General features: G+C 39.5%; 1 protein-coding gene across 5 annotated transcripts; it reads left to right on the top strand.

The window, feature by feature from the left end:
* Positions 1-29: 29 nt before the first annotated feature.
* KATNA1 (katanin catalytic subunit A1) lies at positions 30-19,289 on the top strand. 5 transcript variants are annotated; one of them, XR_010613077.1, is made up of 13 exons: positions 30-136; positions 1,131-1,235; positions 5,083-5,257; positions 5,978-6,135; positions 8,145-8,328; positions 9,928-10,049; positions 11,449-11,554; positions 11,889-12,047; positions 13,129-13,255; positions 14,783-14,917; positions 15,187-15,313; positions 16,281-16,489; positions 18,943-19,030. XR_010613077.1 is itself a non-coding variant. In XM_065680548.1 (12 exons), the coding sequence occupies exons 3-12, from the start codon at positions 5,087-5,089 to the stop codon at positions 19,139-19,141; spliced, it is 1,488 nt and encodes a 495-aa protein (XP_065536620.1). In that variant the 5' UTR covers positions 30-136; positions 1,131-1,235; positions 5,083-5,086; the 3' UTR covers positions 19,142-19,289. The 5 variants fall into 5 exon arrangements, 4 of the variants coding, with proteins under 4 accessions (XP_065536620.1, XP_065536623.1, XP_065536624.1 ...); XM_065680548.1 differs by lacking the exon at positions 16,281-16,489 and having other exon boundaries at positions 18,943-19,289; XM_065680550.1 differs by lacking the exons at positions 30-136; positions 16,281-16,489 and adding an exon at positions 519-814 and having other exon boundaries at positions 18,943-19,289.
* Positions 19,290-21,528: the final 2,239 nt, after the last annotated feature.

Below are 21,528 nucleotides of genomic sequence, written 5' to 3'. Positions count from 1 at the left end.
GCGGCAGGAGGAGGCGGTCAGGCCGGGGGTGGAGTTAGTGCTGCTGCAGCGGCAGTGGGAGGAGGAAGGAGTGAGGAGCGGAGGGGTTGTGGCTGCTGGGAGCTGCTGCTGCGGTGGGGCCGAGCTCTGCAGAGGAGTAAGTGAGCGATGAAACGCTGTGGTATCTTCCCTCCGCATGGCAGCTGCGCTGTCCTCCGTACCACTTGCGACCGTCGGGGGGGGGTCCAGCCCCTTTCCCGTCCGCCGGTCTGAGGCGAGGAGCGACGCCCACGCTCCGGGCGGCATGGGGAGCCCTGAGGGGAAGCTCCCCCCGGGAGGAGGGTTCCGGCTCCCTCGTCCTGCGACTCAGGGGCCGGGAGTGGGGAGTGAGTCGCCACGGTCATTGTTGTCGCGACACCCGTGACTATTAACACCGGCCTCGTCGGTCTTAAGTCTGTTCTGGAGCTCGCGCGTGCTCGGAGCCTCACGGGATGTCGCCGCGGACTCCCCGAAGCTCATGGAGGCTCGCGTGGTTGCAGGTGCATGGCCGCTCAGCTCCCTGCCCGGCTGAGGGGCTGCGCTGCCATTGCACCGCGGGCCGCGGCTCGGACGCTGGGCTGCGGTTCGTGGTTCTCCTTTCACCCTCCGCCTCTTTATTTTCCTTTAAGGGAGTAAACTTTTGGCAGATAGTCAAGTTTTCTCTCCGAACAGAGAGAAGCAGTGTAGACATCAGTTCTAGGTCCCCATTCTGCTGCAGACCCTTCTAAACTTCCTGAGAAACTTGTTAATCTAACACTGACTTTTTGAGAGAATTCCAGCCCTTGTGAAATGAGGAGTAAGTAATATACTTTTTTTTCTTTTTTTTTTTTTTTTTTAAGTCTTTTGGCTTAAAATCTGCCAGCAGATTTTATGTTTTCAAGGCCATGTTGTGCTAATATAATAGTGTATCTATCTTGGGGTTTTTTTCATTATTTTTTTTTCTTCAATAAGCAGCTAGGTATGCTTGTATCTGTTGTTCCTGGTGTTTGTTTTTTTGCTACTGTTAAATACGAGTGGATGAGAACCAGTTTGTTTCATACCCAGTCAGTCTGGCAGCTCTTCTATTTCCCAAGTAATTAACACAATTCCTTGTTGACTCCAAATGTTGCTAGGAGTGGATGTTATGAAGAAGGCTGTTAAAGGTGGAAGGGAGCTCGGAAGTGATGCCAAGCCACAGTGTCACCAGCACAAACTGATTCCTGAAAAATATTACTTGGGTGCGTTTTTTATGTTGTTTTTTCACTTCTGGTTTGCTGAGAGAACTTTCTGAATTTCACATGGTGTCAGAGCCTGTACATCAGCCTGAAATAATAGAAACATGCACTCTGCCAAAAATCAGGCTCTGGCTTAGTCCGAACATTAAGGTTGGACTGAAGAACTCTTTAGAGGTGTTTTCCTTGTATGGCTGGTGCTGTTCTCTGAGTCAGAACGGTAGCTGCTGGGTACCCTGTAGTAACTGCTGGACCCCAACTTAAGTCTTCCCTCCCAACATCAATCTCTTTTCTTTTTTTTGAAGTTGCAGGGGATTTGTTTGTGAAACAGGCTTGGCGCTGTGTTCAGTTACACCTTCCCACATTCTAATGTATGAATATAAGCAGAAATTACCTACAGTTGTTCCTTATGATCACTCCTTAGAGTCATTGTGGATCACATGATGTATCTCCAGTGTTTTCCTGATGATGGTCAGGCTGTTATCTTTAAAATACAAAAATAAGTTCTAAACACTCATTCTGAAAAGTTTTAGGTATCTTGAACTTTTGTTAGGTTTCAGGCCCCACTACTTTGAGCTGCTCCAAACTCCAGAAGTATTTTAGGTGCTTGCAGCGAATGAGGAAATGTATTCTGTTACTAGAGGTGGGTTAATTTGATGGGTTTCTGCTGTGTTAGTTTCAGGGAACCGCATATACTGACAGCTAGTGTAGAAAGTATTCTTACTGTGAAGCATGTGTGTTTGTACACAGTGTAGAATTAAACTTGCAAGACAAAAGTGCTTAGGTTATTTTCCTTATATCCTGCGCACTGTAAACTTTATGAGCTCATTACTATTTCAGTTGCTGTGGAACAGAGATAACTTCACTGGGCATGATTCATGGAAGGGTCATGGCTGATACGTGCAGGCTTGCTGCTTTGACATCCTGTTATGTGATAATGGTAGCTATTTGTAAATACTTAGGTGTAGGATTAGTTGTGTATTGCTTTGAGTTTTTGTTTTTTTTCAGTTGCTTCAGGTCTGGTTTAACTTTGGATCTGTGCATACTCAAGTCTGTCCCATGTGTGTCTTTCCACCCTGAGTTGTCACAGTGTGACTTTCTGCTGCAAACTTTAATCTGGGTTCAGATTAGTACTCTTAACTCCATTTTTCCCCCATCTTAAAACTGCTTCAGCATCTTCAGTTACAGGTGCAGTAAGGCTACAGGCATGCATTACTGCATCAGCTCTGACACTGCCAGTATTCAAGTGGCAGCAGCAGTGGCATGTCCGGACATAAGCAAAGTCAGCAGCTTTTTCTGCCCTGCTTGTACACAGGAGCCTTGTATTCAGAAGCCACTTCAACATCTTCTGCTCTTATGACTCAACATGAAGCAACAAATTAAATTTGTTTTCTGGTTTACACTAAATTCTCTTGCATTTTCAGTACCACAGATTAAACTGGTAAATTCCTTTGGAGATTCCATTGGAACTACTGCTTTTGGTTATGTTGGAAGCATTATAAACTTAAGTGATCGCCTTCTCCCCCTGCCCCGTGTGAGATATTAGCTCATTCTTCTTATATGTCTGTTTCTCCTTTCTGTCCTTCCTCTCTCTGTCTTCTGTCTGTTGCTTTATTATTGCTATTTTCACATTTCCAGATGAAAAGTACTCTTCTAAGCTTCTTCCCCCACATCCCAGAATTTAAACAGAATTGCTGTTCTGCTTGGATTGTACTACATTCAGTGTGGGGGGTGAAAAGAATAGTTACCTATAACTTCTCTCTGTGTTTGACAGTCTAGTTTGGCTTTAGTAACTTGCTGTTACTTAATTTTTAAAAGGTTTATTGGCATCTTGCTCAACTTGTGATTTCAGCAATGTTAGTCATCGGTTTGAATTCTCAGGACAGGCAAACAGGTGTATCTGGTAGGATGAGCAAGAGTGGAAAAGCTTGCTCCTAAATATAGCAGGGAAAACTTTGGTTAATATCTGTGTGATGATCCATACAGCAGCTGACAAACACCTTCAGGCTTTTTTCTCCCAAGGTAAAAACCAACAAGGATCCAAAGTCAAACTGTGCCTCCAAAGCCTAATTGGCCTGTGTTATGTCAGTCTTTGTAGTTTCTGGTCACATTAACTGTATCAGTTTGTAGCCATCGCAGCCAGCTCAGTCAGCCTCTGGCTAGGGTGAGATTATAGTGTATGTTCTTAGGGTAGCAGGTTTCAAAGACTCAACCCCACAGGTCCCTTCTCTGCACATGGGTGTGGGCTGTCAGAGGCGTATCTTCAGATCCTTTGCTGCTAGAGTTTTGCTGTTCGGGGTGAAACTTCACAGCAGCTATCTGCTCCAGGGGAAATAGGAGAAAAAAGAGAAAAGAAGCAGAAAGAAGAGAACGTTGGCTCAGGATTGGATCAGCTGTATGTCCATGCATAAAGCTACTTGGGAAGGGCATAGAAAAAGCAGTGGAAGGTATAAAATGTTTGACTTGTGCTTAGCAGCCCCTCTTTACAACAGTAGCTTGTCTGGTGTGTGCAAGGTATAGCTTCTGAAACCTCCAGTACTTCGTTTGAATTTGACCCTGACCTGGTCTTGAAATGTGTTGAGTCTTCAGTCTCTTTATTGCGCATGTGAGTTTAGTACCTCTTACATTCTTTAAATAGTTGATCTGTGTCAAGTATGCTTCATCCCAGGGCTTAGCTGTAATTGCTTTTCTGCAATTGCTTGTTACTGGTAGTAGGTACAGGTACCAGAATGAGAGCAAGATGGCTCTCTTGCAGGCATGTTTTCTGTGCTTATTTTAATGTTTTATGTGCTTGGATCTAGGAGGAGAGTGGGGAAACTCTGGGTGTGCAAGAGACAGGAAGAGTGGACACAGTGCAGGTATCTTAGAGAAGGAAGGGGGTGGGATGTGTAAGTAACGAATAAGAGCATAGGCTGATTGCTGTATGGGCAGTGGTGACTGGCAGTTGTGTATACAAATAATACTGCATTTGTATAAATAATAATTCTGAGCTATTCTAGTTGAAAGGTTCTGATTCTGCTAATTCTGCAGAATGGAAGTGGTTGCAGTTCATGATGCTTGCTCCATTAAAAAAAAAAACCAAAAAACTAACCAAAGCCAACTAAACCACTGGTAGGGAAAAGTACCATGGTTTGAACACTATGTTAAAGTGGTACCTACACACTCAGTGTTCAGTTGTAGCCTTTTCTTACTTTTCAGTGATAACTTAGCAGCCTCAGTGTTATTCAGGAGTTTCTTTTTAAATGTAAAAATGAAGGTAATAGGAAGATTCAAGCTGGGCATGGAAGGTGGGTATTTCTTTCAAAGCAAAATAAAGCTGAAGAATTGTAAAATCAAACAAATGGAAAAATAGTGCTCACAAGGCAAAATCAGGCTGTTAAACTTCTATGCATGGAGTGTTAAGGCAAAAAAAAACCCACCCAAAACTTAATTCATATTGGAGATGGGCTTTGGGTTATTGTTTGTTGGATTGTTAGTTTTTTAAAACTGCAGTCCACTATGGTATGGACAGTGGAGTGCTAACAGTAAAATAGCCATCTCTTAGAATAGAATAAAGAGGGAAGGAGAGTATGCAGTTGTGGCTTGCAATGGTACATTTAAATCTGCATTCTTATCTATGCTTTTCAACAGGATCTTCATTGTCTGAAACAGTTTTAGGAAGTGAAGAGTTGAATTTCTAGTAACAGAGAAACAATTATCTTTTCATATGAATTGCATTCATTCTAGGACATTTTTCTAAGCATTATCTTTCCTGCTTCTATATTTTGATAATGCCAAATGAGGTAATAGTTGAAAAAATGTGTCCTGATCCTGGGATTATTAATTTTTTCCTTAATATTTCCTGTTTTTTCAGCTTCATGTTGAACATGAGCATTGTTATGATCAGTGAGAATGTAAAGCTGGCCCGTGAATATGCCTTACTGGGAAATTACGACTCTGCAATGGTGTACTACCAGGGAGTTCTTGACCAAATGAATAAGTATCTCTACTCTGTCAGAGATACATATCTGCAACAGAAATGGCAACAGGTAAACAGGTATTTTTCTGGAATATTTTGAGGGAAAAGCATTAGAGTAGGAAAAATTGCCTGTCATGGTAAAGTATAAAAATACTCACACTCTTCTCTGAAAAACTGTAGTGCTGTTATATGTAGGCCTTTTTCCTTGTTATTCTATAGACTTACTTAAGTAATCTTTATGACTTCTTGCTCTGACGATGACAAAACGGGCGATGGAACACAGCCCTGGCGATCCAGTGCACTGCCGGGCTTGTCAGCTTCCTGCTGATGAGTGCCCTTGTTATGCTGAAGTTCTGTAGGCTGGTATCATTTTGAATAGTCTTATTTCCTTCTCAGTGTTTCAGTAGTGTGACTTACATCCTTAATAGGAACTGAGTTGTGGCCACCATGTTAAGTTAACACAAACCACCATTTTTTTTCATCAACACTGATTCTACAAGGTTGTGTTCTCTTCTGTCATACTTGTTTAATATGCAGAATTTGTCAAAAGTCTCTTGGGTGTTAAATCCAAAATCCAAATTTGTTTATTCTTTAAATGTACTGAGGAAAACAGAAAAAAGTTCTTGATATCTGATGTGTCTTATTCTTGTCTACTAAAGTAGGATCAGGTAGCTTGTGAAACTTTATGGAATCCACCCAGGCATTACATGGGCTTGAAATCAAGACTCGTAAACTTACTTGCAATGTGCTTAATCCACTTTGTTGGGTTGTGTTTTTTTTTTCTAATCAGGTTTGGCAAGAGATAAGTGTGGAAGCTAAGCATGTTAAAGATATAATGAAAACACTAGAGAGTTTTAAACTAGACAGTACACCACTGAAAGCTTCACAACAAGAATTACCAGCTCATGAGGCAGAAGTCTGGTCTTTGCCAGTACCTGCTGAACGTAGGTAAGAAGAAACTTGAAGACCTAAATTAACATTTATCAGGGCAAAGCGAGCATTGACTTTGGCCTGTTCTTGTGTGATTTTTTTTTTTTTTGTTCTAAAACTTAGATGTGTAACACACCAGCAGCTTGCCACCATTTGTGGTCAAGGAGATGTCATTTTGAGGCAGCCTGCTTCTTAACATTCTGGGGCTTTTATCTTGTATATGCTCGAGTAATGTCAAGTTCGGTGCTTGTTTTTTGTTGGGTTTTTTTTTTTGGGGGGTAGAGGCATTTTGGTTTGGGAAAGGGATTTTGTTTGGTTACTTCTTTGCTCTTTCCCCCTTTTTTTTTGGGAGGGGGGAGGGGGGAGAGGTGGTTGTTTTGTTTTTCCCTGACTTAAGATGAACTTGTCATTCTGTGGCAGCTCAACTCCGTTCTTGTATTAATCTTCTTACCAACTTAAAAATGATTCTGCATGTAGCTGATACGAAAAGGATGAAGACATGTTATCAGAATAGCATAAAATCTAGAAGTGTCCAAGTTCAGTTCCTTTGTGTAGCAACGTGGCTCCCTGATCTCCTTCATGAACTGGTCAGTTAGGCTAGCATAAGCTCAAGGGGAGGGCTAGGAACAAGCAGCTTCAGGCAAGCCTGCTTATTTCAGAATTATGCTGGGTTAGTATCCGTGAAACCAAGGCCTTGTGGTGTGGTTTGACAATGCAGCTGCTGCTGAAGGGTAGTCCTACCCTCCATAGTTGCCTGAGGTGTTGTGGATTTTTTTGGTTTTTGTTTTGGTGTGGTTTTTTTTTTTTGCTTTCATCTTTGTGGGTGTTGATTAGCTGTTTCAGAATGCTAAACTAGCAAAAAAAAAAACATTGTTTTGTGGGGCTAGTGTTTGTTTCCCACACCCTCACTTCCCTGAGATTAACTATCTGAACTGGTTAATTGCAGGTTCTAACATATGCCTGTAGTAGCTTGAAGGAGGGAACAGGAGTGCATGCAGAGCAGACACGAACTGTGCATTTTGACAGCAAGTGACCATTAGATGAGCATAGCTGTTCTTTGAGGCTTTGAACTTAAGAGCTATTTCTCATAGATCTGTAACTTCAGTCTTTATGGGTACATTTTTACATTTCTTTTTTTAATTAATTTAAGTCTGACTTCTGAAAGAAATGGATCTTGCGTGATCACACTGTTCCTGTCGGTCTCATTTAATAACTAGGAACACTGTTACCCAATTTCATTCAAACCTTCTGGAAGAACGGAGTCTGAGAGGTAGAACCCTCCCAATGTTTTGAAGCATTCTAGAGAAGAGAGACACAAACTTGTGTTTCTAAAATGGGAAAGACTTGAGAGAACTGTTTCTGTTCCATTTAAGTTGCCATCTGGTGAAGTACTGAGTTGTGATAATACAAAAAAGCCATGGTGAAAACTTGGGCCATGTTACATTGGAATAACCACAGTAAATTCGTATACTGAGATAGCAGGACTGAAATTTAGGTGGAAATTAGATGTGTAATCACACTGTTCCTTTATTTTGACCTTTGTGGTGGAATTCAGAGATGCCTGGGTGTTCATAAGTAAAAATATAGGTTGGTAGATACTCCATTTGGAGAGTGAAAAGACCTTAACACGTATGATCTTATCCATTAGCGTATTCATGTTGGCTAATATGCATTTCACGCTGAAGAGAGATGTACAGTTGTGACAAACTTGCTGCTGTGACTCAGTTAAAGACAGCTTTTATGAACCTACGGGATCCTGATATATCTTGAGTGATCCATAATACTAGGATTACTTTTATTTAGGAAATATACAAAGCAAGGAGCTTGTTTTAAGCAAACAAGCCCAGAGCTTGTGAGAAAGGAAAAGTGGATTTTCAGTGACTATCCGGAAATGTCTGTCTTGTTTCTGACATACAGATTTTTATTTTGAGCAAAATGGCTTTTCAGTTTGTAGCCTTGATTTGGTTATGTAGTGCTCACCAGTGACTTTACACTGAGGCTTTTTTTCATACGTTACACCTAATTAGACCTTCACCAGGACCTAGAAAACGTCAGTCTGTTCCGTGCAGTGATTGCAGAGGTCACAATAATCGTGTGAGTGCAGCTGTCAGAGGCCCTCACCGTCCATCCTCTCGAAATCCCAATGATAAAGGGAAGGCAGTTCGCGGCCGGGAAAAAAAGGATCAGCAAAATAAAGGAAAAGAGGAAAAGGTAAACTTGCAAATAACTTCATGAAGTTGAGAAACTCAGTCTTGTTTTCTTAATATTGAGTGTATTATAAAATTAGATGCCTATAAATGTTTCTTCTGGTCAATCAGCATGCTGATTTGAATTGCACTTTGTAAGGTATCTTCGCTTTATGGACAGTCTTAGTTACAAATTGAGTAAAGACAAACAAACCCCCAAAAAACCCAACCAATCAAACAATACCCCCCCCCACAAAAAAAAAAAAAAAACAACAACAAAAAAACAACAATTCCCAAACAACCAAACCCAGAAAAAAACAAAACTCAACCTCCTTCTGGAGGAAGTGATCTGGTAAATGTGGGCTTGTTTACTGCAACTTGGGTATAGTATACATCTGAATTACTGAAACCGAACCTGATAGAGCTTGTTCAAATGGGATGTCCTTGCTTTCATATATTTTAGACTGACACTGACTTGCCTTTTCCAAAGTATTTCGAGATCTATTAAATTATAAAAGGGATGCCTTTTCTTATTTTTTGGTTGATATCTGCTATTAGCTCCAGCCTCTTCAGTTTAAAACAAGCTGAATCCCAACATACTTCATGAGAGGGAATGATCTATGCAGTCAGAGTGCTTTAAGTTTTGCTTGTGCTCTGGTCTCCATAAATTTAGCTGATGAGAGTAACAGGTCATACTGAAGACACTAAACTCATAGCTTTCCAGAGTCTGGATAAATCAAATATCCATGTAACAATTTGATAGCTTCATCCACCTTATGTTGTGGCAAGATGTCGTGGCCTGTGGAAGTAGTATAAACTACAAGGGTGGAATTATTTAGTGATGTAAGCTACTATTTTTTATCAGGAGCTAAATTGCATTGTCTTTAAGTGGTAATCCTCTCTCAGTATGGATAAAACCACACAGAGGCAGGATAGGTCTTTTTTTCTTTTTTACAGTTTTTCTGTCAACACAACTGCTTGCTGTTAAATGTATAAAAAAATGGGGTACGTCTATAGCATTTTATTTCTTTTTCAGTTGCATGGTCTCTGCTGTTTGAGCCGTTTCAACTGTGTAGCTTCTTCTGTATCAGTTAATAAGCTGTATCAGTTAATTAGCTCTTTTTTTACTTCTGTGGTCTTCCTACAGATCACCTTTTCTTATCCTGCATGTGGAAGTCCTGCTTAGTTTTTTTGCTTCCATATACATGGCATATTTATGACACTTACACGATTTGAGATACTCTAGCTTAGTATGACACTTTCTGATCTAGCTTTATGTGTAGTTCCACCTACCCAGCTACTGTCTCAAAGTTTCTGATTACTCTGGAAGAAACGCTGTTATATTGTGATAGGTGTATGCAGTTTTGATTATCTACTAAAGCAAAGGAACTGCATCAGTAGAATATGCTAGCATTTCCTTCCTGGAGAAGGAAATGGGATGAGGGCGGTACAGAGGTCTGGGAGAACCACATAGATCCTGCAGTGCACCAGGAATATGGATGCTTCATAATTTTCATGCTGGTTTATGTTGCTGCCTTCTGGAAGTATGATGCTATTGTGGACTTATATAAAAATCCATTAGTAGCATAACCATTGTTACGTGTGTTATATCTTTTATATGTAGAACAAATCTGCATCAGAGGTTTCAGAGGCTGAGCCAAAGAAATTTGATAGTACTGGATATGATAAAGATTTAGTAGAAGCTTTGGAAAGAGATATAATTTCTCAGAATCCCAACATTCGATGGTAAGTTTGAATGCTGCTGCCAGTTTTTCTGAGTTGTTGTTTCTTTTTCGTCTTATGTAATATGACAAGACTAAAGTTTTTTAGCATATGCTTACGCGTAAAAAGTACCTACGGGTTTTCTTTACTGATTAAATAGGTGACTAAACTTCTTGTGTAGCTGAATATTTTTAGAACACTTATTTTTCCACCCGTAGATTCACAGAATAGTTTGGGTTGGAAGGGGCCTTTGAAGAGCAGCTGGTTCAACCTTATGCCATGGCCAAGGACATCTTTCTCTAGATCAGGTTGCTCAAAGCCCAGCCTGAGCACACGAAGCTTCTCAAACTTTTCTAAGAGTCCTAAAATAGATTTTTTTAGATAGTCTTTGCAATGTAGAAGATTCTAGTATCTGCAGTGTCTCTTTTTTTAAAAACCTGTTTTGCTACCCAGGAGCATACCAAGATAGTAAACCAATTAACAAAGAAGTTATGTCAATATAGGAACCCTTTGAAATCTTGTTGGACATGCTGTGACTGCCGGAATAAAATATAATCATGTGCCAGTACCTTTACATAAATGTGTTAAATATTAAACCTTATACAAAGGTTGGTTTGTGTTCCAAATGTTTCCGAGCTTAGGTGATTTTTGTGAGGATTAAATGATCAAAGATCCTCTGGAAAATAAAATAGGCTTAAAAAAAACCCAGCCTTGAACAATCCCACAAACAACTTGTTAATGCATGCAGCTGACATGTATTTCACTTTAACATGTAAATACATGTTTCAGTTTTCATGTTGAATCTTAAATTGCAACTTTAGATTTGAAACTAATTCTTCATATAGATATGTGTTGAAATCAAAATATTACTTGGGCAAATGCTGATAAGTGAAATGCCCTAAGAGTTACCCTCAGGAAAATCAGACCAGCTTATAAGGTATCTAAGAATTAATAATTTTGTAACACTGAAAAAGAATTCTAAACATTCTTTTTAATTCAACTCTGTTTTCCAGTCTTCAGTAAATTGTTCTCATACCAATGAAAGCTGGCATTCAGGTCTCATGGGCAGCCAACCTCTCGGCAAAAGAAGAAAGTATCATCTGTAACTAGCATAAGTTTAAACAACTTGCCTTATCCTGCTTATTCTTTCCGTGAATAAGATCAACGATGCCCTCATGAAAGAGTTGTGTCTCATTGCTTTTCTGTCTAGCTGCAGTCTACTAGTCAGATGTCAGCTGTTTTGCTGTGGGATTTTATCTATTTCTGTAGGCTTTTGACACTAGAGCATAAATAAATCCAACGCTTTTCCTGAATTATGGAAGAGCTGTTACATAATAAGTTTAACTGCATATTGTTTTGAGTTCTGGACTGATTCTTTTGCAGCCTGTCTGAATCTGTCAAACAACTTCCTCTTTCTTGCCAGGGATGACATTGCTGATTTAGTAGAAGCCAAAAAGCTGCTTAAGGAAGCTGTAGTTTTACCCATGTGGATGCCGGAGTTTTTTAAGGGAATTAGAAGACCATGGAAGGTATGAAAAAATCTGATCCTGTAATCTTAAGTACGATTCTGAGATTGGATCTTGGCGGAACAAGAAATTTCAGGTGTTTTGTAGTTTATGTAAATTCTTTCCACTTTTCAGTAACAAAGTTTATGGTAAATATTACTAACAAAAAAAAGATGTCGGCTGGATAAATACACTTTCTTCAGCTATATTGTATTATTGTAATAGCAATTAATTACTTACCTTTGAATAACTCTTCATGGGAAAGTTTGCATCTAGCATTTTAATATTACACTGCTAAACTGTGAAATTGTCTGTGTTTTGATTCTTGTCCTGAAAGTGGTTCTTTTTATTCTAATAGGGTGTTCTGATGGTTGGTCCTCCTGGTACTGGAAAGACCCTCCTGGCAAAAGCTGTAGCGACTGAATGCAAGACTACTTTTTTCAATGTTTCTTCTTCCACACTTACCTCAAAATACAGAGGAGAATCTGAGAAACTTGTTCGTCTGCTGTTTGAAATGGTGATTGAAGTTCCTGAACATGAATAGTGAGATAATGAAGTAGAATTACCTGTGGAATAGTGAAACTTAGCTAAGGTGTAGAAGTCGTAACATAAACAGCTCTCAAAGCTTCAAACATTTTAGAACCTTCTGATTTGGCCATGCACATTCAAGATCTGGTTATTCGTAAATAGCTTTATAAAAATGGAAAAAATAGGTCATCTTTATTTTCAGGGTTAGCTTTTTATATTAGAGGTAGCTAACTATAAGCTGATAAGCACTGTAGAACATACTTGAATGTGAATGTGAAGCTGGAATCTAATTGCTTTCTGGGTGAGAGCCCTGCTTAGGCTGTGCATGTTTTGTTGTTGTGGGTGGTTTTTTTTTTGTTCTTAAAATAAGTGGAATTCCAAACTGTAGTTGTCTTCAGAGCATGTAACACTTGAAATTGGCTCAGAACATGTAGTCTTTTATGTTTTCCCATGTGTTAACAGGTCTGCATGCAGTGTTTGCTATGGTGCCCGGTACTGAAGGGGGCAGCAGAGCCTCAGTTACAGTAGTCAGAAAACTCAGGAAATACAAGATCATAGTTTGATAGGCATGATATCAACTCATTTAATATGATCAATCAAAAATGCATATACGTAATGGACAGCATCTCAACTGCTGTAGGACAACAGCTTTTATTTTCCCAGATCCTTGTCTTTAACTTCCTTGTTTTTGGAAAGACTATTTTGCAGTTAACCTGTTTTTTGGACAGGTTCCATATTATGATGTCCTAGCTTTAACTTGAGTTGTTATTCCTGCTTGAATAACAGATGAGTTTCACAGTTAGAAGTCTTACTGTGTTATTATGATGTCTGTAAAACTGCCTTTAGCTTATTAAACATTGTTTATAGCCCTAACAATTACAGGACTTTGCCAAAAAACATGCTGCTCAAATGGTATTAATGAATACACAGCTGCTCTGTAGTTGTGTGCAGTGGTCAGAGAGGGAAGGTTAGGTATTGTCTGATACTCATTCAGTTTTGAATGTGCTACTGTTTCTTAAATGTGAGTAGACTGCTGTTTCAGCTTCTGCTTTATCTTTTGCTTTCTTTAGGCTCGATTTTATGCCCCAACAACTATATTTATTGATGAGATAGACTCTATCTGTAGTCGCAGGGGAACTTCAGAGGAACATGAAGCTAGCCGACGTGTGAAGGCAGAGCTGCTAGTTCAGATGGATGGTAAATAACCTGATCACTGGGAAGTGCTGGACTGGAGGAAACCTGAGGGAGGAAAAATAGTCAATTGAAACTTTGTTCTTCAGAAGTGATTTCTTTGAAAGCCTTACATAAAATTGGGGTAAAAAGATGAAACTGCACTGTTCCAGCTGTCAGTGTGGAAGGAAAAAAATATACCAGTTATTTAACAGTCTTTTAGCATCTGAGCAGCAACCTTATATTGCTGACCCAGAATAACAAAGATTTCAAAACTACAGAAGAAAAAAAGTATTAACTGCTTCTCTCGGTCTTTACCTAGCATATCACTTCTCCAAAACCAAGGAAAAGGTGGCTCAAAAGAACTGTCATGTGTTCCAATTTAGACTTAAAAAGCAATAATTGCACTTAGCTTATTTTGGATATCCCCCCCCCCCCTTTTTTTTCCCACTTAAATATATAAATAAAAAGGCAATTTTTTATAGAAGTGGTTGGGAGTGTTTTCTTTTTAAAACACAGATTATTACAGCTATTTGGTTAATGTTTCACAAATCGAAGTTTAAAAGCAGGTAACACTGCAGAGTTTCTATAGAGGCATCCTTTTTATACTCTGCTAAGCAAGGAGAAAGGAGAAGGGCAGCTGAAAAGTGCTGGTCTATGGAGTAATTTGTGGTACAATTACATGAGTCAGAAGATTTGTATATTTGGTTCTCTGATGCTGATATTCTTTTATGTTTGACCTTAAGTAGCAGCAGATCTGTAATACTCATAACTCAAGTATGTACATAACCTAATTTTATTAGTAACAACTATTAGAAGGCCTTTTGCTTGAGCACTCATAAATGATGTTTTGTCTGCAGATTTTCAGGCAGACTAGGCTATTCCACAGCCCAGTCCTATAAGCAAAAACAGTAAATGCAGAGAGTAGCAGGTTTAATGAAACTGACTTCTGTATATAGCAGCAGTTTCACGGTACTTTCAACACAGAGGTGTTCTCTCTGAGAAGTTGTTATTCAGTCCACCAAATAAGCATTCACTTCAGCAGTTTGTAAGAATCCACCTGTGTATGTGAAGTGTTTGGCCTAAAATTAAAAGTGAAAAAATTTTGTAGGGGAGTAATGCTACTTCTGTGTGGCTGTTAATGAACACCGTGGGGGGAAGCATCTGGGTTTTGGTGTGGGGTTGGATGTGGGGGGGCTATTTTGTTTTTCCTCACATGCTGTTACTGGACGTTGATGTGAAAAATCAAATACCATAATGGCAGAAATACAACCAGCTCTGCTATAAAACTGTTCCTGCCATGATAGGGAGGACCTTGCTGATCTGAGTGGTGGTCTATGCCTCTGCTCCTAATTAAACCAAGTTTCCATTTTTTCTTGCAGGCTGTCATACAGATGAAAAACTGAACTCTTGCCCTTAGTGATTCTGTTGTGCTTAGATTCACTAAAGGGCATTATGGTAGCTGCTTTAATATTACAGAATTGTGGATATTGTTATCTCTACATGAAATGCTATGAAACATGTACATTTTGCTTTCTTTTTTCTCCAATGCAGGTGTTGGAGGGGCTACTGAAAATGATGATCCTTCCAAGATGGTCATGGTACTTGCTGCTACTAATTTTCCTTGGGATATTGATGAAGCCCTAAGACGGAGACTAGAAAAGAGAATTTATATTCCTTTACCATCAGGTAGGAAGACTTGGGGAGAGGAGTGGTTGGAAAGACTAAAACCAAAACTTTATCAATGGTCCTTTAAATTTGATCACCTGGTTTAAAGATTTTACACATGTATGAAATTAATTTATTAATTCAGAACAAGTTTAAATCTAAACATTGAACATTTACCTTTGTAGCAAGTACAGTGTTCTTGTTCTCATTCTCGTTCTTATAATTTTGCAGTTCATTATTTATCTTCAGAAAGCAAATCGTACAGACTCAATTTTCTGTTCTTTGATTAGCAAAAGGTAGAGAGGAACTCCTAAGAATAAATCTACAAGAGCTGGAATTGGCTGATGATGTTGACCTTGCAAATATAGCTGAGAAAATGGAGGGTTACTCGGGTGCAGACATTACCAACGTATGCAGGTATGTTAACATTGCATCATTTGTGCTACTACTGCTACAAGCTCTCTTAAGAAAACTGTAAAGTAATTTACGTGATTAAAATTGTTGGACAAAAACAGACTGTAACTTATCTTCTATGTATGGCTAAAAGGTAAAATACTATATTAATTAATTAGATTTCCATTTGATATTTTCATATAATAATGATGGAGAGCAGTTGCAACATAGAAAACTAAATGAACTATGATTTAGGTAAAATTCCATGTTCTTTCATGTACACTAAATTCTTTGCATGAGGAACAGCCACAGAATGATAGACTTTTAAGTTTTGCAGAGTTGCAGTCATTCTGCTTAGGTTACACTAGTTCAGCAGAACATCGATGTGTAAGAGGCAATAGTGGCATAGGCCACAATAACTAAAGTAAAAACATGGAGTGTTCTTGCTTCATGACACAGAAAAGGTACACTACATTGTATGACAGGATGAGCTGTGTACTCAGCATGTTGTCTTTAGAGATGAGTGGTTTAAGTTTTCTTCTGCTCCTTCCCCTCAGTCGTGTTTGCATGCAGTCATTTGTGGGCCTGTTCTATAGCCTAAATTACTGAAAATACCTTCTAACCCTTCCCCCAATCTTTGCTTTCAAAAATTGAAAGCGAACGGAAAGGACTGTCTCCTTGAGAGACTTGGTATCAGTCATTTGGTTTATATCTGAAGATTTGCACTGGCACAGTTGGAGCAATGGCAAATTATGGAAACAGCAGTAATGAATAAAGAACTGAAACTTCTGAAGATGCTGTTGTCATCTAATAAGCACCTGTGTAACTGTACTTTGTAACATGTAACTTGTACATGTGACTGAAATGTGGCAGTGCAAGGCTTGAGCTCTTAGTTGTGCTAGTGCCAACTGTTGTGGGGCTGTACTTTGAACAGGATTAAGAGGAATGTTCTGTATTAAAACCACCTCCTCATTGCTTTCCTGAAACACAGATCCATTTCTTGCCTTGACTCCTAATACAGCTCTGCAAACACTTGTCAGCACAGCTGAAAGGACAGTATGCAGGGATGAGTGCGAGTAGCCTGCATGCAAAACTGCCACCAAAGGCTCTATCAGCAGGGTCGCTTCAGGCTGAACTAAGAGTTTGGAGCCTCAGTACTATTTCCTCAACAAACCTTACACAGTGTCTGGGAAAAGAACGGTATGTTAGTTGTTCTGAACCAGTGTTGGGCAGATTTGTTTCATTTGTAGGTCTGTGAGATGAATTTGTGGTGGTATTTTGCTTGGTCTTGCTGTTGGTTGTGCTTTGAAAGGAGTTTATGCTAATAGGCTTGTGTTATGTGAAAAAGAACTTGTTTGGCCTACTGTTCAGTAAATTTTGGCTGCAGTTTATGTCCTCTGGTCTGTTCAGTGTTTGATTTTTGTCATTCATTTCATACCGGATAGAAATACAATTGTTTAAAAGTCAGCATACTTGTAATGTTTTTCAGTGAATTTCATGTATATATATATATATATATATATATTTATACACACTGTTGCTTTTTTTTTTTTTGAATCAGAACTTAAAAGCCCAACCAAACAAAAAAACCCCCAACAAAACAAAAGCAAGCAAACACAGAGAAACCCACAAAGAAAAATCTGAGTCTTTCATTTGTGGCAGTCTCCTTAGAGATGACTGACATGGCAGCAACCAGAAATCCAGACAAACTGTGGTTTGGAGGTGCACGAATTGAAGTTAGTAAGAAAGTGCTTGTATTAGCCTGTTAACTGTGTCAGGAAAACAGATGTTGGACATAATTGTCTCATTTAGAGACAAAAAGACGTATCGCTTATTTAAAACTACTTTTGCGTAGTTGAAACTCGTAGTATATAGGCAAAGTCCAAACTTATAGGCTAGTGTCCTCACTCGTGAAACGAGCAAAACTTAAGAAAGAGAGAACCAAGAACTCTGATTTTCTCAAATTATTCTCCTACCTTAAAGAACTGGAGGTGAAACCCAAAGTTTTCTGAGCTGGAGTGAAAACCAGTCAGAGATAACAGTGCAGTTCCAAACAGTCAGTATGTAACCATGGAAAATGTAGGTGAAACTTTATTATAATAAGACATTCAGGAAATCTCTAAATTGCATAGTAGATGTGATTATGAACTTATCTTGGATTGTTGTTCCGAGTGTACTGTGAAGATTTAAAGGCCTTTGGGATGTTCCCTCCAGGTCTATTACTGGCTTTTTGTTCACAAATGATAATAACAGCAAATTGTGGTGATACTGGACTGAGATGGAGTTAACAAGGCAACTTTTTGGGGTTGTTCTGAAATTCTCATTACTGCATTCTAATTGCTGACAATTATTTAGTAAACAAACCTCCCCTATGAATTCAGGCTGAGAGATTTGGGGTGATTCAGCATGGAGAAGAGAGGGCTCCAGGAAGACCTTAGTGCAGTCTTCCAGTACCTAAAGGGGGGCTGCAAGAAAACTGGAGAGGGATTTTTTACAAGAGCATGTAGTGACAGGACAAGGGACAATGGCTTTAATCTGATGGAGGGGAGATTGACATCAGATATTGGGAAGAAGTTCTTTACTATGAGGCTTGTGAGACACTGGCAGAGGCTGCCCAGAGCAGCTGTGGCAGTGTCCAAGGCCGGGTTGAATAGGACTTTGAGCAAACCGATCTAGTGGAAGATGTTCCTGCCCATGGCAGGGGGGTTGAAACTAGAGGATCTTTAATGTCCCTTCCAACCCTAACCATTCCATGATTCTGTGAAATTCATGAAGTCTGTCAGTTATGGTTTCCTTTAGGAGGAAGAGGTGGAGCTGGAACAGAATATGCTGAAACCATCATTCTAAATCCTCCTAGAAGACAATGTATAAGGTTTCTGTCTTTGGCTTCTCACTCACTAATACAATATGATACACTATTGTGATATTTCCAGGATTACCCTTACATCTTTTTTACTTAAGAAGAAAATGCTACTTATTTTATTATGAGCTATATAACAATGAATTAGCAGGATCTTTGGTCTTTTAGTGTTAGATATTAATTACCTCAGCAGCTCATCAGCTGCTGCTACGGATGTTACTGTTGGAAATCCAAATGCCATCAAACTTAATGCATCAAGAAAATGACACTTGTAAAGCCACTTAATGCTTATTGCGGCTAGAAGTTTGAGGAGCTACAGGCTGAACAGATTCTGTAGTTAAACATTTAGCTGTGAACCTGTAGGTTGGAGGAAGATACTGTTGACCCCTTTTTCTTTCAAGTGGGATTCCTATTTGGACCAGGAAATGTTTAAAACATTCCAGTTACTCCTTCTGTATGTAGGAGGAGTGAAAGTATTACTTTGTCTTGTTCCTGTCTGAAGATGCTGTAAGCAGCAGCTATGTCGTAGACATGCAGTGGCATTAGATAAACCAGTTAGTCCTCGACTGTGAAGAGTTGCTGTTCAGAGATCCAGTGAGGGTAAATCCATGATTGAAAAATACTGATAGCATGGTATTGTAGGTTGTACAAGCACTCAAAGATCCTGTAAAACTTTACAGTTCTTTACCTATTTGAAAGCAACAGTTTGACTGGAATGCTGTGCTGAGCCTCTCAAACAACTGAGCCACCATCCTGTATTGAGTAACCTTTTTTTTTCTTGCATCCTTACTAGAGATGCATCCCTGATGGCTATGAGAAGGCGCATTGAAGGCTTGACACCAGAAGAAATAAGAAATCTTTCCCGAGATGATATGCACATGCCAACAACTATGGAAGACTTTGAAATAGCTTTGAAGAAGGTTTCTAAATCTGTATCTGCTGCGGACATTGAGAAATATGAGAAATGGATAGTTGAATTTGGATCATGCTGAATTGTCTTATCTTGAAGAAGCCACTTTACATCTTCAAACAGCTTTAGAAGTAACAAATAGTGTGTCGGTGCACTGCCTGCTCTTTTTAACTTTTGTAATTTAAGAGCAACAGATGTCTAAATAAATTTTTTTTTTTTTTTTTTTTTAATGCAAATTCTGCCCGGCTCTCTTTGAACCACATCCAAAGTTACCCATTGGTCTCAAATGCACAAGATACTGATGGGATCTGCTTTGATCTTCAAGAGTTTAGAATTCCTTAAATTTAATACTAGAACTCTTGCATCAGAGGGTTTATTCTTGAAAAACAGCCATTACACGAAGAAAAACCAAACTAGCCCTGCTAAATGAGTAAGGGACGCTGAGAACTGGAAAGTGGGATGAGCAAGATGCAGTCATATAGATGGTTTTGCTAGCTGATCTTGGAGAATTCTACCCTGTCTGTAAGATATTAGTAAAGAACCTATCCAAAGGTTGAGATTTAGAACAGCAACCCATGCACTACTAACAGTGAGTTGATTCAACTGAAGTTTAAGCCAGGGGGTAGCTTCATCACTGGTTTACAGTATCTATTAACTAATACTACAGTACATCCAGCCAGGGTAAACAAATTCCATGATGCCAGGTCACAGGCGTAGTCTCCTGGTAAGTCTGAAGGAAAACAAACATTTTCTGGCACTAATTCTGAAATATGTTTTTCTTTCTCGGTTGTGTGGTACTGTAAACTTCAGAACTCCAGACTGGTCAGATGGGTCCTGATTTACACTACACAGTCACTTTGGTAAGGTTGTTCTGATAAGGCAGCCTGTGTGTTAGGTTTGTGCTCAGTTGGTGTCTGTTCATAGTCCTGATTTCACGATTGATGCACAGTCTAAATTCTCTTCTTACATTACTTGACAAGTGGAATGTAGGAGCTGTTCTCTGGTTCTTTGGTGACCATTTAGGTCATCATTTTAGATTTTGCTCAACAGTGGTCATTGTAACTAACCCAGCTATAATTTCTGCGCATTTTTTATTTTGAAAACACTTCTTCCTGCTAGTTCATCTCGGAGCAGCCGGCTCTAGTTCTGCTTACAGCTGAACTTCAAGCTGTTTCATGAATCAAATGTGTCAAGACTTGTTTTAGCTGGTAGAGAAGCACTGTAGGAAACTAGCTGTGGGATTCCTCCTCCTGTGTCTTTTCAGGTGCTGCAAGGCAGATGGAAAGAACAGATGATAATGACAAGTTGCAGTCTGAGCAGAAGGCAAATGCATCGCAAGTGCACAGTTGTGTAAATGATGTTATTGTTAACATTGTGTTGACATACTAAAAATTCATGTACTTAAAGTTCATCACTGTCTTGCAAATGACAGCTGGACACTCCGAGAAGGGGCTTTGAGCAGTTCTTGTGATGAGACACTCTGATAAGACACTGCAAGGCAGATGTTGTTGGGAGCTCCTGCTAAATCCCTGGGTGGACCAGCTGTGATGAACCCAAAATGCAGATGTTCAGGTGAGTCTACTTGTGAGTGCATTTACAGACTGCCACCTCCAAGACGGAAAAGAAGTTTACCTCTTCCTTTCAAAAGGGATAGCCTTATGTGTCAGACTTAAACAGATGCAGTATTTTGAAGAAGTGGGTTCTCTTAATGCTTTCTTTTCTGTGTTAGGATCAGTGTATAGCTGTCAGCTGTATTGCAGGAAAAGATTTCTTCTCCTAAATCACTTCACTGCAAGGAAACCAAAATACTCAATCTGTCATCAGAGTAAGAAGGGAAAGTAGGTAAGCTTTAGTCCTTGGAAGCAGTCCAGTAAGGGGCTACTTGGACTGAAAGCATGATGCATTCTGAGAACTTCTAAAGTAAACCTCATTTTAAAAGGAAACTTTAGTCCTCAACCAGCCCTGTTCACTCTAAATGAGCAAAATGAACAACTGCATAATATGTGGCGGTGGTGGGGAAAGCTGTAGATGCCGAATTCGTAGCTCAGAGATTCATCTTGTTTTGAAACACAGAACATGATGATACCAATATCTTCCAGGGGAGTTCCTGTATGGAGGGAAGGGCCAGTGCTGCATTATACCATGTGTTTAAAAGGTAAAGAGACATTCTGAGGATGAGGCAGAACTAGAAGGGCTGTAGCAAGAGCTGCCATTCATGGGGAGATAAGAGGTGTTGCCTTTCCTAAAAGCCTGCTGCCATCCTAACAGAGTTGGTTTTTTTGGGTAGTTGTTAGGTTTTGGGGGTAAGGGGAGTCACTTGTCATGTGTGTTATATCTCCCCCTCCTCCTTTTCCATAGCTGGTACCTTGGATCTTGGATCCTTGTCAGCTCCTGTGCTGGGAAAGCAAGACCTACCATGACTGGCATGCAGGACAGTTGTCCTTTCTTAACTCTTAGTTGCAGTAAAGA

The sequence above is a fragment of the Lathamus discolor genome, chromosome 5 (genome assembly GCF_037157495.1).
Source record: "Lathamus discolor isolate bLatDis1 chromosome 5, bLatDis1.hap1, whole genome shotgun sequence".
Taxonomy (NCBI): Eukaryota; Metazoa; Chordata; class Aves; order Psittaciformes; family Psittacidae; genus Lathamus; species Lathamus discolor.
Note: the sequence above shows the minus strand (reverse complement) of the source record. Positions and strands in the feature narration are given on the sequence as shown.

Coding starts and splice junctions, on each gene's coding strand:
- KATNA1 (XM_065680548.1), top strand. CDS start 5,087: ATGTTGAACATGAGCATTGTTATGATCAGTGAGAATGTAAAGCTGGCC. Junction 11,555..11,888: donor GAATTAGAAGACCATGGAAG/GTATGAAAAAAT, acceptor TTATTCTAATAG/GGTGTTCTGATGGTTGGTCC. Junction 15,314..18,942: donor GACATTACCAACGTATGCAG/GTATGTTAACAT, acceptor CATCCTTACTAG/AGATGCATCCCTGATGGCTA.